Source organism: Thunnus thynnus, chromosome 7, assembly GCF_963924715.1.
Source record: "Thunnus thynnus chromosome 7, fThuThy2.1, whole genome shotgun sequence".
NCBI lineage: Eukaryota > Metazoa > Chordata > Actinopteri > Scombriformes > Scombridae > Thunnus > Thunnus thynnus.
In genome coordinates this window covers 22734052-22753659 of record NC_089523.1, presented here as the reverse complement: position 1 = coordinate 22753659, position 19608 = coordinate 22734052, and the positions used below count along the sequence as shown (strand labels likewise).

The following is a 19608-nucleotide window of genomic DNA, read 5'->3' as shown; positions in this document are numbered from 1 at the left end:
GTTCACAAAAGGTGCAGCAAGAGGGGATTGCATTACCCCACTCAGGAAAAGTGCTTTCAGTCAGTCTACATTCTCTGTTAAAGCTGCACTATAATGGAACTCCATCTCAGCAACTACTGGAGACCTGGACACATACGGTTTATTTAGAGCTCATTTAAAGAAATGGTTAATTAGTATTCAGCTCTGTCAGCACTAAAACTCAATTGCATTTTACTGTCCTCAGTATGTCTGTGCTGAACTTCCCTTACTGTCTGCTGTCTTGCTGTCTTGCTACCGCCAGTCTGCCCTCAGATACCTGCATGTCTTATTGTGGTCTTGCCATTATTGGGTCAGACTGATTTGTGTATTTTACAGTGTGTACTGTGCATGCTTTTTATGTTGGTGCTTCTGCTTTGCATGTTTCAGTAAGTTTCTAACAATGCAGCACATTGTGGTCTTATTTGGTCCATATATCTACTAAAATTAATGTCCCTCATTTTATTGTTTTGCATGTCTTCTATTATGAGCTTCTGTGTTGCATGTTTTAAATAGTACCTGATAATGTAGTATAAGGTTGTCCTTAATGATGTTTTTTTTTAACATTAATATTCTCTTTTCTTTTTATTATTTGTTCTGCATGCTTATAAATGATCTCAATAACTTTGTAATTTCAACCTTATATTCTGTTTTTAGGGTGACTCTGTAGCATCTGTCCAGGGACCACAGATGAAAAATAGCCTCTTGGCTATCTCTTGTGCATTTACAGCAATGTTTATTATTGTGCACTGACCCTGTTAAATAAACCAACAAAAAATAAAATAAATAAATTAATAACCAGTATATTTTTTCTTAGACATTTGATTTTGAGTTGGTTTCATATTTCAAGGCTTTCTGTACTAAAAGCATCTCTCTAGTTTTAACATTACATTCAAGGTATCAGATATCACTACAAGATCAGCCCTAGCTTTGGGCTAGATCATCTGTGCAAACGTGATTCCATCTGTCCTTGACTTTTTGGCTCTTTAACACAAGTCATTAAGCTCAGATTGTGGCAAGATTAATATGAGATAATTCTCAGTGCTACCATAATGGGAATACTTTTGTGTCCTTGTCACTGTTCGATTTTACGATAATCTCTTAGATTAGGATATTGAACATTATGATTATGCATGAGCATATGGGCTACTTCTACTTTGAACCAAGTTTTTGTCTCTGCTGTTTTACTTGTTTGTATCTGGGATCTGAGCCAAGATTCAAGGTGAACGAGAAACACCCTTCATTTCAGTTTATATTGCATCCCAGCTGTTATTTCACAAGTCTAGGTAGCGAGATGTGTGTTCCATTTTCTCACTTGCGAAGAGCATCGGGGGAGTTTGAGTACACATCTTCGTCATATTTGTACAAAATACCCAAAGCTGCCTGAGAATATGGCAGAAAATAATGGATTGATATAAAGCACAGGTCATGTTGTGCTCTACATCTTAAAAAATATGTATTCTGACATCAAAGAGTAGATAGGGACTGAGGATCATTTCAGTTTATAAAAACAACAATAAATAATTAGCTGTTACATCTAGGAAGCAATCAATATTAGCTCTGCACTGTCAAGGAAATCTTCCCATGAGGTTAAGACAACCTTTTCCTCTTCACTCATTATTGAGCCACTCCACGTGGGCTTGTAAACATGTCATTTTCTCTGCTTTAGTCAATGTTGTGCCATGTCAATTACAAAACATAAAAGGTTTTGTTTATCTGCAATTAGATCTGAATTTGTGTCAGATTTCTGACAGGTGGCTAGACTGTTATTGGGCAGCTGCTGCTGTGTGTTTGTGTTCCCCGTAATGGGGTCTGGTGAACCCCATGGCAGCACTATTCTAGGCCCTGTTCCTAAAGGATTGCTGGTTCTGTGGGGACCCCCCTCAGACAGTGGCATTGTTACCTGTCAACAGGGCCGCTCTACACAGTGGCAGATCTTTGTATACAAGGAAGTAAACAGCAGCGACATAGAGACACACCAGGAGCTACAAGAACAGCAGCTAGAAGTGAAGCGGCAGCCACAGAAACAGATATGCACACAAATACAAAAACGATAAGGGCTTTACAGTAGCAGTGAAGGGTAAATAAACGAATTTCTGTTGCAGCAAATAAAGATGAATTATGTCATAGGTAGAGGCAGAGCGAGTCTTGTTGGGATGAGCCAGTTATTCTGCTAGATATATATGCAAAATGACATGCAATTTGGCAGAGTTACCATCTGAAATGGGAAAAATTAGCCTTTATCAGTGAAGGTGGACCTCTATGGATGGGGATGCAATATCACCCCATTATTTATTCGCTGCAGCTTTCCTCAAGATTTGTCTGACTTTGTATCATAAAGGTTTAATGTTAAAAGTGATATTCTAACAAAATACTTACTCCCTATAGGTTGGATGCCTGAAAACCTGTTTTCAAATCTTAAGTATTTCTCTGTTCTCTAACATTAAATAGTCATGACTAAATAAGAAATAGTCCGTTCAATCAAGTTTGGAAGAAAACATCCTTAATAGTTAGGAGTTTCAGAATTGATTGACAGCACTGGCAAAATCAGAAAACAACCAGCAACTGTGATTGGACATTCACACATCTCATCTCTTTCAGCATTTTCAAACTTGAGTCCTACACACTTCAAACCTGTGAAAATAGCAAGAACAAAACAAGAACTGTTCGAACTTTGGCAGAAAATATTCTGTTCATTTAGGACACCATTGACCATTGAAAGAAGCTGATTAGGAAAATACATTTTCAGGGCCTTTAAAAGGTGCATGTTAAAAGTTAACTCATGAAATAAGTCAACATGAGTTCACACCATTACTATTGATTGTGATAACACATGGTGAAAACACAAATTTTCACTTCTTTATCCATCCATATGCTCTTTAAAATAAAAAAACTAAATCTGGCAAGATACACTTCTAGTCTGGGATCTTTGGCAGCAATTTTAATAATCTATTAATCTTGTAAGTCCTTTTTAAAGCAGAAATGCCAAAAATTAACTGGCTGCAGCTTCTCAAATCTGAATATTTTCTCCTTTTGGTTTTCTTATATAAGAATAAACTGAATACGTGTGGATTTTAGAGTGTTTGTTGGCCAAAACAAACTAGTTGAATATGTCAACTTGCACTCCAGAAATTCTGATGGGTATATTTCTCAACAGATGTTTTATTCACCAAATTATTAATCTAGAAAATAATTCGCACATTAATAATTATGAAAATGATAACTACTAGTTGCAGCCCAAATATGTATAGCCATGTTGGTGCAAATATTCCCAAACATTAACTAATAAACACTACATACTGTTTACCCTCCATGCTCTTGTGTAAGCAGTTATGAAACTACCTCGTTTAAACTACATTCAGCGTCTCAGAAGTGAAGGATTTCCCTCCCAAGCAGGTGCTGTGACTCTCAAAGTGCATCAGTGTCATTGTTTCCCTTTGAGGAGAGACTTCCAAAGAGCTCTCAAATTATATTGGGGATGAGATTTCATGTTGACACTGCCCCGAGACCTTGGGTAATGATCATGATGCTAAGTGTAAAGCCTGACGGGAATAACAAACTCCCGGTGCTTTAAACAGGGACTGAATAGAGTTTGTTAGCTCGACAGATGCAGAGAGGACTTGATAAAGAAGGCAGGTCAAAACATCAAAAGGGCTCCCAATCAAATCAGCCAAAGCTGTTTATGTAAAAGAGTGCTCAGGGATGAGGGCTGACTCAAATGAAGAGCAGAGTGAAGATGGCTAACCTAGTTTGAAGACATTAAAATAAAATTCAGCCAATCTATACTGGCATTACTATATACAGATTCTAGGCTAATTTTGATTTAGAGTTTCAGGCCTCCACCCCTCTCTACCTCTGCACTGTGATTTAATTCATTATGTATGTTTGAATGCCTCCTCCTTTTTCTGGAATATGAGAGTTTGATGCATCCATCCATGACCAGCAGCAGCCCATTTTAAGAGTTCCTAGCTTGTTAGGGGTCCTCATGAGCACTCTTCACACTTTCCTGTCTTTGCGAGTGCTCCGTGGACTGTAAAGCTACTTTATGAATCAACTTGTATGAATCATTTTTGAAACTCACTTTTCTTTTACTCAATTAAGGAGAAAGCCCACAAAAGGGCAGCACTCTCCCTCCACGCTCCCTCCCTCCCCTCCATCTCTGTCTCATTTTCTCCTTTGTCTTCCTCCATACCCTCTCTCATTCTCGCCCCTCTCCCCTTCCCATCCCCCCTTCCAATCCCTTTCCCTTCCTCACTCCATGTCTCACGTTTGTGTCCCTGTACTCTGTATCCTCACTGTCTCTGTCTCACATGTATCCCCACAGCTCTGAAGGACAGCCGGTTCCAGCTGGTGAATTTCTCTGACAACGAACTGCGGGTGTCTCTGTCCAATGTGTCACTCTCCGATGAGGGACGCTATGTGTGCCAGCTCTACACAGATCCTCCTCAGGAAGCCTACGCAGACATCACTGTCCTGGGTAGGTGTGAGGGTTTCATGTGTGAAGTTCACATAACACACATATGTGTTCACACCCCTCCTCACACACCCACACACTTTTATTGTATTCTGCTCCATTATAGATAGTGAATATGATATAATAGTAATATTTGATCCTGTTATCTTTAGCAACTGAAACAAAATGTCAGCCAATTAGGCTCTCGCGGTGCTCAACAGCATAACGAAAAGGAGCAGATGCTGAAACTGATGGCTCAGACCGCGTTGGTTTTGGCAGCTGTGTTGACTCTGTGAATCCCAGTGAATGTTGACTTGGCTTCTCGAAACGATTCCCTATTGAGAGTCAGCTGTGCCACACTTTGATGCTTTGGAGTGAAATTACTCTAGTTAAGCTTTATTATACATGCAGACATCCTGGGAGATTGAAAGGAATTAAAAGCACTTTAAAGTAATTACTCTAGTTGTACAATTGAAACCTAGCTTCAGTATTTCTGAACCAAGGGTTGCATTGAAGAGTCCTTGAAGTGAACACCCCACTGACTTTTGGCTTTCAAGTGAGTTCAGCAAGTTTTCCGCGATGACTAGTGCGAGGGATGAAGGACAACTGTGCCTTATCCTACTTTGAGTAGATGCTACCATGTTTTACCACATAAGCTTACAGTATGAAACTTTAGCATAGTAGAATACTGAGCTTCATACAAGGACAGTTTTTTAGTCTTATTGTAAATGTCTTACTTCTGTGAGTCTTCCAAATGGGATTCAGCAAACTCTCTTACTGTAACTGCACAACCTGTTCGCAAAATCCCTCTTCTGAACCACCTGTTCAAGAGAAGGTGTGCATTAATGAGATGTGATCATTAGCATAATCAACGCCCCCATATTGCAATAGAAGCCTCTGTGGGCAAGTTTCATTCACAAACATAAAAGTAAAAAGTAAAATGAAGATTTGAGTTGAGCTTCAAGTCCTGCTGTTGGAAATCAGCAGACAAATAGATACAGACACATTTAGCGTCAGTGTTACTGTCAGAATGAATGAGAATGCACATTGCACTGATATGGCTAACATTTAAGTTTTATTTTGGTTTTTGATTACTATTTTAGTTGATTTTGATAACATATTTAAACTCCAATATCATTCAGATTAAGGCATTATAATTCTTAGTGTGCTATCTCTAAATGTCTTGTACGACAGGTCTCCCCACTCTTGAATTTAGTTAGATAAGTGTAAATATGAGAGAATAGATGAATACAAAAGGTTGCATTTAAGAAATAATTTGTGTTTCTTGCATGAGGCCCATTGGATAAGTGTGTGTATAAATGCGGTATGTTGCCATGCTTGTGTCTGTCAGTCCCACCAGGGAGCCCAATCATCGAGAGCCACGAGGATGTGGTCAGTGAGGGGAACGAGACGGAGCTCACCTGCACAGCCATGGGCAGCAAGCCAGCTGCCTCCATCAGATGGATGAAAGGGGAGGAAGAACTGACAGGTCAGTAGAATAACAGCCTCCCCCAGTTTGCTTCACATGCTCCAGGCCTGTCTACTTCCTTACAACTCTGGGTCTCTGGAGGGGCTTCCTCTGTGAACAAAATGTAGTTCTCTAAAACATTAATGCGTGTTGTACTGATTATGTTGACTGACATGTATAGGAAGTACCATGGAAGATAATCATGCCTGGCATATACAGCTGGAGGAGGGAGGTGCATTCTTTCCTTCTCTCTTTTTTCATCCTTGTGCAAAATCCCCTGTCCATAAGCCTGGGCTGCTTGCTCAGCAACAACATGTAATGATCAAACTATGCATTCGCTGCTGCAATCCAGCCTCATGTTATGCTTCTCATAAATCTTACAAAATAATGCCTTAAAGGTTCTTCTGTACTGTCATTTTCATTTCAGAGATACTTGTTTAGATTTGAAGTTGCTTAAATATTTACGCTAAACATTTACACCTTGACTGCTGATGAAATTCTATTATTTTCAGAGTAGAAGAACCTAAATCTATTCTATTTACTTGAAATCATCTATACATGGTAAACATGGTTATGAAGTTATATTTGCACATTTCATTCTTCATTTCAGTGCCTTTGACCTGCTGTAGGCTGCTGCAGAGAGGGGTATATAATCCGGGGTGGTGAAAAACCCCTATTACCTCTCAGTTTTGATTAGAGGTCATCAGTTATTCATTATGTACTTATTGTACAGCAAGGGGGGATATTCATTTTAGTCATATTGTATTTACACAGAGTGGATATCTCTGGGCTTGTTGTCAAATTATATATGTACTAGATGGAGAGGATTCATTTGGCTTGTTGAGAGATGAAATATTTAGACAAGAGCGAATCTGAAGCTAAATGCCATCTGTGCCTCCAGTGTTCCCTACAGGAGTCGAAGTCAATTTCTGTTTATGACTTGTTGAGTCCTGTGTAGGGGAAGGAGAGACAACAGGATGGTTAGATCAGGGAAATGCCATTGACATGCTGAGCAGGGCTAATCCATAGTGGCAGTGGATACATAAAGAGAGCCACAGAGTCACGTCCTCCTGTACCCCAGGAAACACAAATCACTGCTCATTATGGAAGTGCTAAACAATTCATTAGCTCTCGCACGTATTGAGATTAAAAAGCACACATCACACAAGTTTTATGGAATCTCTGTGATCATGTTTGTCTTACACCTGTGTGCAGGCAAGACAGCTATAATGGAAAGAAAGAAATCCGCTGGCTAATTTAAGCACATTTTCAAATTGGCTGAATTGGTTTAGCAACCATTTATCATGCTGGCAGGTACGGGACTGACGGGCTCTGGCCTGAGAGACTCGACACACGAGGTGGCAAAATGCTTGTTAGCATAAATGACAGCTGCAATATTATTTAAATCTAGTGGAGCCTGACTTGTCTGCTACTGTTGCTAAAGTATGATGAGGGATTTGTTCCATCAGCCAGCTGCATTTGAATTATGTGTCTGTATGTCGTCATGTGAAAGTGCATACAGAAGATTTCATCAGAAATTGGAAAAGTTAGAAGACCTTGTATTTTTTGTTTTTAATTCAATTAGAAATATTCAGTTTTGATTTTGCTGAAAAACACTTTTAAAATATCATGCTATTTACACAAATCTTTTTAAAAGATGCACTATTAAAGATGTAATTTTAAATTCAGCTTTGAAAGATTTTGGATGACGGCAATAATTTGTATTCAGGAGAAATCCTTTTGGGAATCAAATAAAAGCTTTATTCACCTTTTTTTCAGGCTTGCTTTAAATTTTATATGTTTGAATACTGTAAGAGCCTGAGTTTGGAGTTTAATACTTGACCTTTAAAACACGTGTACAGTATGTTATCAAATATCCAGAGCTTTTGACCATTTACCAAGGCTATCTTTAGTGAATGGAACTCTTGAACGTCTGAGCAAGTTCCATTCGCATGAAGAATTGAACCATGAGTTCAAAGTTATTTTATAAGAGCTGTTTTTGATACAGGTAAATTCATCTTTTAAAAGTAATTTTCAAGTTTGATGTTAATCAAAATTTCACATAATTATTTCTTAATTAATTTGATGTAGCGAGTTTAGCATCTACATATACCATCCAAATTGCAACCTTCTTCACTAATGCTTATACCACTGCTCTAGCAATATTCTGTGGAAGAATATTATCACAGCCCGATCAGTTTTTCAGTGTGTTGGCAGGCAGAAGACTCGGGTGAGGAACTGAGTGAGGAAAGTGTCACCCTGAGAGGAGAGTTATGCTTGATTGCGCTGGGATTGATCAGTGGTTGATGCTCACAAGAGCGTTTGATTTGACATCTCTGCTGCAACACTCAAATCTCCTCTGCATTCAGATTTGAGTCCTTTCCATGACCTGATCCACAGTTGTTTTCCTCATCTGGGTTTTGGGATGACACTGATAATTGACAAGCGTTGGTTGTCCTGCACAATGATAATGGCTCTGTATGAATCTTCAAAACTTGGCTCAGAACTCTCAGAAGTTTTGAGACGGTTTTTCATATTAAAAATATTTTGTAAGAAGAATCATAACCAAAAATAATTGGTACTAGATGTCAGATTAACAGTTCTTTTTTATGCCAGTTCTAAGACCAGCGGAATCAATGCTGTTTTTCTGACCTTGAAATGTGTTTTGCCTGTTTGTTTGGTATTTTGCATTGACATGGGACTTCCATGCAGACAAATAAGCTCTTTGATATTGAGAATAGACCAAAATGTTTTCATCAGCAGTGATGGTGTTGTCCACATATTTCTAGAGGTGATTTTTATTTTTTATTTCTATTGTACAAATTTTATTGTGGCCTACAATAACAGTCAGTAGTTGCAGATAATTAGTCATTATGCATGACTGGACTTTTGATAACTCCATAAATGTAAATTAGACTTGAAAAACATGTTATTTGCCTTTGGCTTCAGTGCTGCATGGTACAGCAAGACAATAATTCAATACCATCATTTATCGAATTTCAGTGAAATCATAATATGATAATATAATCATACAATATCATGCTATCATTCTACAAATTTGTCAAAAAAAATTGTCATTAAAGTTTCTGTTTGACATGTATTTGGTATCATTTAATGCATATCAGTGGAATATCTGTTTGATTATGTATTTGATTATTAATATTGAGATAATGATTTCAACCATGCTGCCCATCCTGCTGTGTTTGCTCTATGCCACCATGAAGTTTCCCTGACAACAATATTATTTTCCTATTTTGAAGAAGCAGATCTGGACGTGATCTTCTGTTGAGTCGTTTAAGTAATGCAGCACTCTGATCGGCGCCACTTTTTAAATGGTGTGAGACAATTATTGTGACTGGCTGAGAAGACAATGACTAATCACCACACCCCTCCAATTTATATTCCACTTCACTTAATTATAAACCAGATGTGCTAGGAAACATCCTCATTGACCTTAAAAAAAGGTTGTCTAGTGCTGCAGTTTAATCTTTAGAATAGAGACTAATTTCTGTTTTCATTTGATGATGAACAAGGTGTCTCCAACACTCACAGCACTCTAGTTTAACTTAACTTAATTGTTGGTGCTGATTTTCTGTGCATAACATTAATGATTGCAGTGATTTTTTAAAGTGAAATCAAATCACTTAGATGCTTCACTACAGTTAATAGTTTACAAGGGACAAACAAATCCATAATTACAAACTTGCTCAGTCTTGAACATTAATAAACAAACTGTTGTTTATTACTGTTGTTGCTGTATGGTATTACATACAGTACTTAGTCTTCATTAACAGTCCATGTGCTTTTTAAACAGCCTGTTCTTTCACTGCAGTTGGCAGAGTGGTCAAATTTAATACCCTCAAGCGCATTGACCGCTTACCAATCCCAGTACTTTAAATTTTATGTAGGCAGGTCTTGGGTGGGTGGGTGTGTGTTACTTGGGGTTAATATCCATCAAGAGGCCACATATGTGTGTATTGGTGATCATCAACTGTGGAACAACAGTGTTTTGCCCTCCCTGAGTCCAGCCAGCCTCCCCTGTGACAAGGCTGAAATGGAAGTGTGCTGCAGGTCAGAGTGGGGCTGTAATTATTTCCTCACTTCATTAAGTGCGAGTAAACCATCACACTCAGCACTGCTGCTAATGCGATGCCCCTGTGGCATTGTAATGCTCTCTAAATGAATGCCCCTCTGACAGCCTAGGGCCTAGTGGGCAGCAGATTACTGCAGGGTTAGCCCCAACAATGCTCAGCCCTCAAGATGCAGAAGCATTCATAATCAAGCTGATATGACCCAACTGCTCCTTGCTGCTCTTGTCAGAATCGAAGGCCTCAGGCCCGTCTGAATCCTCTAAAGTCTCATTCAGGCACCACATCACTGAACCATAAATTAAATGTAAATGCCATTTGAAAGCACTCAACTTTGACAGGTAATGTGCTCTTAATAGCTATGACTATTTGCTCATTATGGTCAGTGAAGGTTGTGCTGCAGCGGGATTTGACATTTGTTTTTTTTTTTTAGCTCTTAACTTTTCCCCCTCTTGTCTGTGATGGTTTTTCTAGGTGAGACAACAGTTGAGGAGACGTATGACAGGATGTTTACTGTCACCAGCCGGGTAAGATTTTCTGTCACCAAAGAGGATGATGGAGTGCCAGTGGACTGCATCATTGACCACCCAGCTGTAAAGGACCTCCTGGCTCAAAGACACTTGGAAGTGCTGTGTGAGTGACCTAAAACTGTACTTTTTTAAGCCTAGAAAGAGAGCCAAGACCTCATAGGCGTCGCTAGAGACTTTTTCATACTTGGGTTATTTAGGGCTTAACTATTTATTGGTGGATATGGAATGTGTTGTAAAAACATGGATAAACAAGGCTACCGTGGGCACACACACATGGCATTTTAAAGTAAACTTCAAGTATCATATGCTTACTACAAACACTTTTGATGATTAAACAGGACTACACATGAAAAATTAAAGTAATAGGATGATAGACCTCTAGGTGGTCAACTTTGGAAACCTCCGAATACTGACTGAAAAACTATAGGCACAATAATAGAAACGCCGCAGCTCACATTTCATAGGAAATGTCTACAAAAAGTTGCATCTTTAGTGACTGAATAGTGGAATTTCTGTGGCCCAAAATTATACTAATTAGAGCTGTAAGAGTATTCAACAATAGTAAGGTTGCAGGCCTGACATCAAAAATAATGAACAAAAAGCATCTAAATAAATTGCTTCATGTGCTAATTCTCAGTGGGTTCATGGCTACAGGCAACCCCAACAAATAAGATCCACTGTAATGTAAAAATATTGATTGTATTGATTTATTTGGCTGATTATATATTGCCCTGGTGATTTAAGGTTGCTGTGACAATTTAGGGCGCTTTTGGAACAGTCCAGATCAACTAGAGAAGGGAAGAAACAAAAGCTTAATAAAGGAAGTCAGACAGGATTTTTTCCATCAGCTGCCTGGTAATTTATTTTTGGGGCTACTGTATTTACTGGGAGGACCCATTCTGGTGCCATCCTAGCAATGCCTATGCAAAGCCCTGTTTCCCAAAACCATCTTGAGGCTAAGATGGTCTTAGCCCCATTTTAAGTCTGTGGGCTAAGATCATCTTAGATGCTTTTGGGAAATGTGATCCAGATGTGTATCCTCTGACCACCATATCATAGTGATGCACTGTATGTTTTGTTTTGACACTTATCTGTGGATCATGAAGCCCTGGCATTCAAATCTCACAGCCTAGTGGTGTCTTGTCCCATGAGATACAGTCACCACAAGCAGATAAAAAAACTTTTGCTCAGGTGTCAAATGATATTTAGGCATTCTTTAAATGGTGGTTTGATTGAAGAGGTAATACAGGCTGTTATACACTGTTAAACATCAAAGAAAGGTTAAGGTACCCCTTTGTAGTCTGTGTAGAATATTCATTTTTTTCAGGTAGACAACTGTTTTGTCTGACCTTTCAAGGAAAAAGAGAAAGCTTGACTGGAACCGCTTGACATTTTGGTAATCTTTGGCTAGCACTGATAAGGGGAAAAAATCATTTTGCTGTAAGGTAGTGTAGACTGACTGGATGTCGACTGAGCACATAGGATAATCATTTTATCCTCTACTATGTTTCACTCTTGGCTGTGTTGCTTTCATTTAGAAGTCTGTTTCTCCCAGCGCTTCGCTGTAGAGTGCAATAATAATTTTAGTTTTGGCTTCAGGTATGAGGAAAAAGGCTTTCTTGTTGTAACGTATGACACCAGAGTATTGTCAGTATCTTTTTTTTATTTTCAGATAAACCAGAAGTGAAGATTGTGGTGACATATCCCGAAGGATTAACTAGAGAGGGTGACAATCTAGATTTGACATGTATTGCAGAAGGAAAACCACAGTGAGTACACACACAGGTGGCAGCACTTCAAAACTTCAAAACACAATAAACATTTCTGTTCAGTGTCAGACTTTCTACTGTATATCCATTTTCTGCCAGTCTGAGCACCCCCTTAACCTTTACATTTCATTGTACCATTTAAATGTTACCAGTTGTTAGCATGCTGTATAAAGCACATCATTAGACAGCACCTACCAATGGCCCTCCTCAGACAATCTCAGCTTTGACCTTTATTTCAGATATCTAGTGTGGATAGACAGCGCCTGAGTGATGTGTGTGGTATTTGTTCTCTACAGTCCCCATCAGATCAATTGGCTGAGAGTAGACGAGGATGTGCCGCCTCACGCTGTGGTCGCTGGCTCTGATCTCTACATCGAGAACCTCAACAAGTCTTACAACGGCACCTATCGCTGCGTGGCCTCCAATGCTGTGGGAGAGGCCTACGATGACTACATCCTCTATGTATATGGTATGCATTACGCCTCATTGCACTTAATGCTCAAATGCCTCCATCACTCTTTTACACCAGGAGACAGTCTGTATTGCCGATATAGAAAGGTTTATAGACTTAACTGCCTACAGTAGCTTTGGCAGTCAGGGGATTGTATTGGAGCGATAAGGATTTACTACAGCATTTGTGCAACAAACAGAATCACATTTCAAACATATATGGATGTAAGCCATTATTGAGAGGAACAGGGAGCTTAAAATCACAGAAGATGGCTGCATTTGACAAATCCACAGGGCTCCAAATTTATGTTTAAGATTTGAGCTGCCTCTGTACTATTAATGCGCGATGAGCTTGAACCGTACAGAGTAGAAAGTAATAGATAAAGTTGCTGTTGACTTTGGACTAGCCTGTGAGAAACCCATGAAAGTGGGATTTCAGAGATTTATATTTTTTGAAGCAAGAGTCTGTGCAGCAGAAAAATGGAGCCTATAGGATAAAAACAGCCTATATGGTCAAACTGCAGACCAGGAAGAAGCCTATGCTCACATTCTCCCATTCACTCAAAGTCCATACTACTGACAAATTTAAGAATGTGTTTTTGTGCGAGCTTCAGCCAGTTCCAGCAGAACCAGTCCCACCTGTTCTTCTGGTGTTATCGATCCCTTTTTATTGTTACTGTTCCAGACTGTGGAACCGTCTACCCATCGTTGTCAAATCTGCCCAATCTATTGCCAATATTATATTCTGTTTTAAAACTCATCTTTTCACAACAGCGCTTGAGTCCTTGATTATTATTATGACTACATAATTGTTTTAATTTAATCTGTGAAAGTTATTTACCTGTTTATTCTTGTTACCGAATTGTATTTCAAATTTCTCTGTAAAGCACTTTGGTCAACATTTGTTTCAAGAATAAACTGACCTGAGGTTTACTCACTTTTGGCAGATTTGCACAGCCAGCTACTAGAAACACTGATGCAATATGTTTGAGAATAGACAAATCATTATTCTAGCGATACATCCGCTTGTTTTGTACAAGATTACAGCACCAGACTACAAACCACAGCATCACTCTCATACACTGTTTACAGTTTCTGATCACTGCTGAATATTCATTTATTGCCCAAACTGGTGCCGTGACATCACATCCTTTTTCGGGGCTGAATATGCTGCAATTTCAATGGAGAGAAGTCTAACCTCAACACCTCAACAGTGCCAGCCAAAAGCAGGATTATGCAGAGACACCCCTGCAAATTCACAGAGGTTTATACATGTTCAATATGTTCCTAATAGCACAATTATTTAAAGTCCCCCTCCACTCAAAATTCAGTTTTTCTCCTTTTTCCTTCATTCGGATGTTTGAGCTTCACTGATGTATGTGCAGAGTTTGACACTAGAGGACTATTTTCACATTCATGCAATCAGAGTTTAAGTTGTGTACACATGCAGTTCTCAGTAAAGTAGGAGACATGTTGTGTCCAGCAGTTCAACTTTTGAAATGAACAATATTTTCATTATCACAGATTTCTCATTCAATGAATGGAGAAGGAGGAACTGTAATTTTAAGGATTTTTAACTAGGTAACTGAACATTTTTTCAGAAAAAAAAACATGTCTGACACAATTTATTATTCTGAACAGAGAATTTTTATATGTCCTAAAACATGTTTGGTGGGGATCTTTAACAACAACAAAAAAAAGGTCAATTGACTATGACTATTGTGTCTCATAGCTGAAATTTGACTTCATATTTCCACAGTGAAGATGGACTTTGGTTCTGTTGACTGATATTGATGTGGGTGAAATTTCAATGTGTTCTGCAGCCAACGAGTAAAGGGCAATAGAGGGACCATCTCTCCCTGGACTAGACTTTAAATGCCGCGGACAGTTTGTTCCCCTTGTTTTGAACCTCTCTTCATAGAAGCTTCTTGTTTTTTCCCAGTCAAGTCAAGTCACAGCGTTTATTGTCATATGCACAGTTAAAAACAAGTTTCCCTGTACAATGACATTCTTCCTTTGCCTTCCACTTTGAATGCTGTTTATCAAAGAAACATGAGGTATAGAAAATGAAAAGTATAAAAAGAAAAAGAAAAGAAACAAATAGCATATCAGGAGGAGAGAGGATGGGGCAGGGAGGGTGAAGCTTCCTGTATGTTGAGGTGGGTTAGAGTGGGGTCAGGGGCAGTGGATTGGATCTGTTGATCAGTCTGATGGCCTGAGAATAAAAGCTGTTCCTCAACCTAGAGGTCCTGCATTTCACACTGCTGTACCTCCTGCCAGAGGGCATAAGTGTGAAAAACCTGTGTTGGGTTTGAGTGGAGTCTTTGATGATGCTGCAGGCTCTTTCATGGACTCTCTGGTGGTAGATGTCCTGCAGAGATGGCAGGGGCACCCTGATGATCTTCTCAGCAGTCTTTACCAGTCTCTGCAGGCGTTTTGCGGTCCATGGTGGTGCTGTTCCCATACCACACAGCGATGCAGCTGGTCAAGATGCTCTCTATGATGCAGTTTTAGAAGCTGCTGGGAATCCTCGGTGACATGCTGAGTTTCCTCAGTCTCCTTAAAAAGCACAGCCGTTGTTGTTCTTTCATGACCAGCTGGGGGATGTTAAACGTCCAGGTGAGGTCATCACTGATGTGGACACCCAGGAATTTAAAGCTGCTGACCCTCTCCACCTCAGTCTCACGGATTGTCAGCGGTTGATGAGGTCTCCTCTCCTCCCTCATGTCCACCATTATCTCCTTGGTCTTATCTGATTTGAGAGAGAGATTGTTGTTATCACACCATGTCACCAGACTTGCCACCTCTCTCCTGTGTGCCGTTTCATCACCCCCAGTGGTCAGACCAATGACTGTGGTGTCGTCAGCAAATTTCAGGACAGTGTTGTCCTTGTGTTAGACGAAGCAGTTGTGGCTGTGTAGCACATGGGGACTGAGGACACATCCTTGTGGGGTGCCAGTGTTCATCATCACATAGTTTGAAGTTAGATTTCCAATTCTGACAGATTGCAGTCTGCCAGCGAAATCTAACAGCCAGTCACAGATTGTGGGGTTCAGGCCAAGGTTGTACAGTTTGTTTGTGAGTTTGTGGGGGAGGACTGTATTAAAGGCTGAGCAGTAATCGATGAAGAGCATTCTGATGTAAGCATCTTTGTTTCCCAGGTGGGAGAGGGCTATGTGCAGAGCTGCAGAGATAGTGTCCTTAGTGGATCTGTTTGGGCGGTACGCATACTGCAGGGGGTCCAGAGACTCAGGTGTATTACTCTGGATGTGGGCCAGAACCACTCTCTCAAAGCACTTCATTAAGATTGAAGTGAGTGTAACTGGCTTGTAGTCATTCAGACAAGTAACTGGGATCCTTTTGGGGATTGAGGTGATGGTGGTGGTTTTAAAACATGACTGTCAGACATGACACACTGATTTTCAACACATCAAAATCCACAATTCACCATTTAATAAAACATAAAATTAAGCCAAACATATAAAATAAATGTACATAAAAAAACAAAACAACAGATACATAAAATAAGGGAGGCTACTGCCACTGAATTCACTCAGTGCACTCTGCAATTCACTCTGCAATCACACATAATCTGAAAAAGTTTAAACTTTTTTTGCAAACAACTCGACTGTTTAAAGGTGTACCAGGCATCTTTGCACTCGAAAACCCCAAGGGGGGGAACAGCAGGAGGGAACTGTTTGAAGTTTTGAAAGCAAGAAGGCCTTCATCATTTAGAAATCATGTAACATGACGTCAGTGATGTACACACTTCCTCGGACCTTAATTTCCTATTTTTGGTGGCTGGCAAGGGTGACGAGGACGAGGGGGGAAATAAATTTGCAGCAGGTGCAGCCATTGTTGGTGAGTTTAGCTTTCTCTCCTTGGAGCGCTTGCTCCCTGCTGTTTAGAAGAGTGTTTTGTATTTCAATCCCAATTTTCAATTTGTTTCTTCCTGTGTGCCAAGAACATTGTCTGCCAGTGACCATACCCAACACCAGGATTGAGGGTGAATCTGCTCTATAGACTCTCAAGTAGTATGTACAAAATATTCCTTTCTGCATCTCTAGTCTGTAATTCAAACATTAGTACAGATGTTTTTTTTACTTGGAAAGCTTACACTAGTGCAGGTTAAGTCTTGCTTGTAAGGCTTGTATTTAAACAAATGTCATGTCAAAGGAAGAGTAATATTTCTTGAAGTTTGCTTTAAACTCTCTGAGCAACACATTGATATCTAGCAGTATTTTGCATGATTGAAAAAACAAAGATGCACTAATGGCCAAAATTTAAGACACAGTATGATAAATGTCAGCATGTCAGCATACCCTTGTACATGTATTACTACTGTATGTACTGTATAACAGAGCTCCTTGCATGACCAAAAACTAGTTTCTGATGCAGCAGAAGTGCATCAAAGCTAAGCTGTGCACATACTTTGTCATGAACTCCTGAATCTGTAGGTATGATCAATTTTATTATTATAATTCTTTTTAGTTTTTTAGCATGTAATTATATGTGTGAGCAAGTAGCTGATTAGTTTTAACTTAGTGAGAATGTATCCCAAAAATGTATTCCATGTATGGCCCATGTCCATACTTTTGGTTGTTTGAGGAGCGAGTCATTGTGAATGAAACTTTGTGATTTGTCTGTATATCTTTCAGACATGGCCACACTGAAAATAGGGCACCTCTCTCTATTCAAAAATCCAAACCCTGGTTGGTTATGCAATAGTACAAAAGCATACCATTATATCTGATTCATCACACATTGATGCAGATTGTGAGATTTGGGTGCTGAAAACAACACTCATGTTTAAACCCAACATGTGCGCAGCAGGATCAGACGAGAGGAGTTGAGGTGCAGAGTGTATTGTGTTAAAAGCAAAACTGTTGTTGAAAATGGGCTCGTTGTGGATTTTGTGAGAGAGACGATTGCAGGTTCCAGACTGGTGATATTGTTTTGATTTGCACTCAGTTGGCTTGTTTAGGTCGTGTTGATAGCCATGAACCATGTGTCAAAGACCAGCAATGTAACATTTCTTTTTTGTGTCTGTGTTTGTTTGTCAGGCTGATGAGCAAATGCTTATGACAGTTGTTGAAAATGCGCAAATGTGAAAATAAATGCTCTTGTGATGGTTTTAATGTCAATGCAATCTCAACAATTGTAGGGGAGGCAGTGAATAGGTTTTTAATAGAAAAGCATAGTCTTGGGAAGACCCTGACAGTGGAAATTAGAGAAGAAAAATGTTTTAAATGAGTGTTATGAATGCAGGATTTTGACTATGTAAGAGAACAGTAACATGGGACTGAATTTCCACACCTGGAAACTTTCAGAAGTTGTGAAATAACAGCCTCTTGAATGCTTTAGTGCTGTTGCTGATGTGTTGAATTTGCAGGAGGAATTAACTGTGTGTGGTTTAAGGAATGTCTTATAAACTGGGCTTCAAACACAGTAGGACCTCACTAATCCAAATCTCTAAGGTACAAAGCATTCATAGAAGCAGTGTTTTTCAGCGATGAAAAACTAGAATGCTTAAAAAAATAACTCCCAGCAAGCAGTTAATGGAACATACTGATTTTCACATCATCATATATCTGATGTTCAGCTGTTTTGTAGGTCCTTGTGGTTCTGATGTTCGGAGAAATAATGTGTTTGTTTCATCAGCTGACATGTGTGACTTTGTCACTGTGACATAGGTTTCCTGTGACTCCCATAACTCTGTTGCCCCATGGTTATTCATCATCGTGCTCTGCTAGGCAGATGATGACATCTGTTTGTTCCCAATGGGCCCATAATGATCACTCCCAAACAAAAGGACAGCATATGTTGGCAAATAGCTCACTCAAGGCAGACTTATTCAAGCTATCATGACTAAATTCCTAAGTGTTTTGTGAAGATTCCTTTGCAACTGAGAGTTACCGTACTTCACCTTTCAGTAAATCTCATATGTAGTATTTTATGAATTTTATGAAGGTGTAAAAAAAATGCTGTAATGTATTATATTCTTGAAGACAAATCTTTAAAATAATAATATAATATTCTAATTGCTCAGATGTTTTCACTGAATTGCCTGCAGGTATTATAAAGGTCATAAATGATGTGTGTCTGCTGCTGTTAAATTCATGTATCAGTCACTCCATGCTGTGCCCATACTGTAACAGTTGCATGAATTAATGAAAAGCAAGTGGGAAGCTGATGTTCTCTAGTCCAGAATAAAACAATCATCTCTACCTACAGTATCTATGTTATCAATGTTTTTGCCTTTGGGCATGACTTTGTCAATTAGTAACTTCCTATCCACACATTTTACCAATTTCCATTAACACTGCATCTCTTGTGTGTGAGTGTTGAAAATGCTATGACTTCAGCTCGCAATAATGAGACACAGGAGATTGGTAAAAGGTGCTCATAACCGCATATAATTATGTCTGCGACTCCCACTCCTCTTTTCTGGAGGATTTAATGCCAGACCAAATCATGTTGTGGTCCATATGAGGGTTTGTTGTCCCAGACTAATCATGCTTGCTACAGTGGCTTAATTAGTGTGTGTTTCTGCACATAGATTGGTCCTAGCATGATAACCTTGTGCTGTTTCTCTACAGCTTTTAACACACAACACCAACCATCCACCAATCTACCACTCCCATGTCAACCACTAACTCCCGTTTCATATTTTTTTTTGTAAAATTAGCATCTTTCCTCTCTTATCTGTCATTTTTTGTGACTGTTTTGTTTTGTAATTTATGAGATCTTTTTCCCTTAAAGCCATCACATACCTGTCAAAAACCATCTTTTGTTTAAGCAACTGCATGCAACATATAGTAAATAATTTTAATGA

General features: G+C 39.2%; 1 protein-coding gene across 3 annotated transcripts in view; it reads left to right on the top strand.

Annotated features, from left to right (window-relative positions):
* cadm1b (cell adhesion molecule 1b) overlaps nt 1–19608 on the top strand; it is a 150163-nt gene that overhangs the window by 113554 nt on the left and 17001 nt on the right. For all 3 annotated transcript variants that reach the window (XM_067595010.1, XM_067595011.1, XM_067595009.1), the window contains 5 exons: nt 4340–4492; nt 5820–5957; nt 10499–10657; nt 12227–12323; nt 12620–12792. In XM_067595010.1, coding sequence (XP_067451111.1) covers nt 4340–4492; nt 5820–5957; nt 10499–10657; nt 12227–12323; nt 12620–12792 — 720 coding nt within the window. The remainder of the gene's footprint in view (nt 1–4339; nt 4493–5819; nt 5958–10498; nt 10658–12226; nt 12324–12619; nt 12793–19608) is intronic.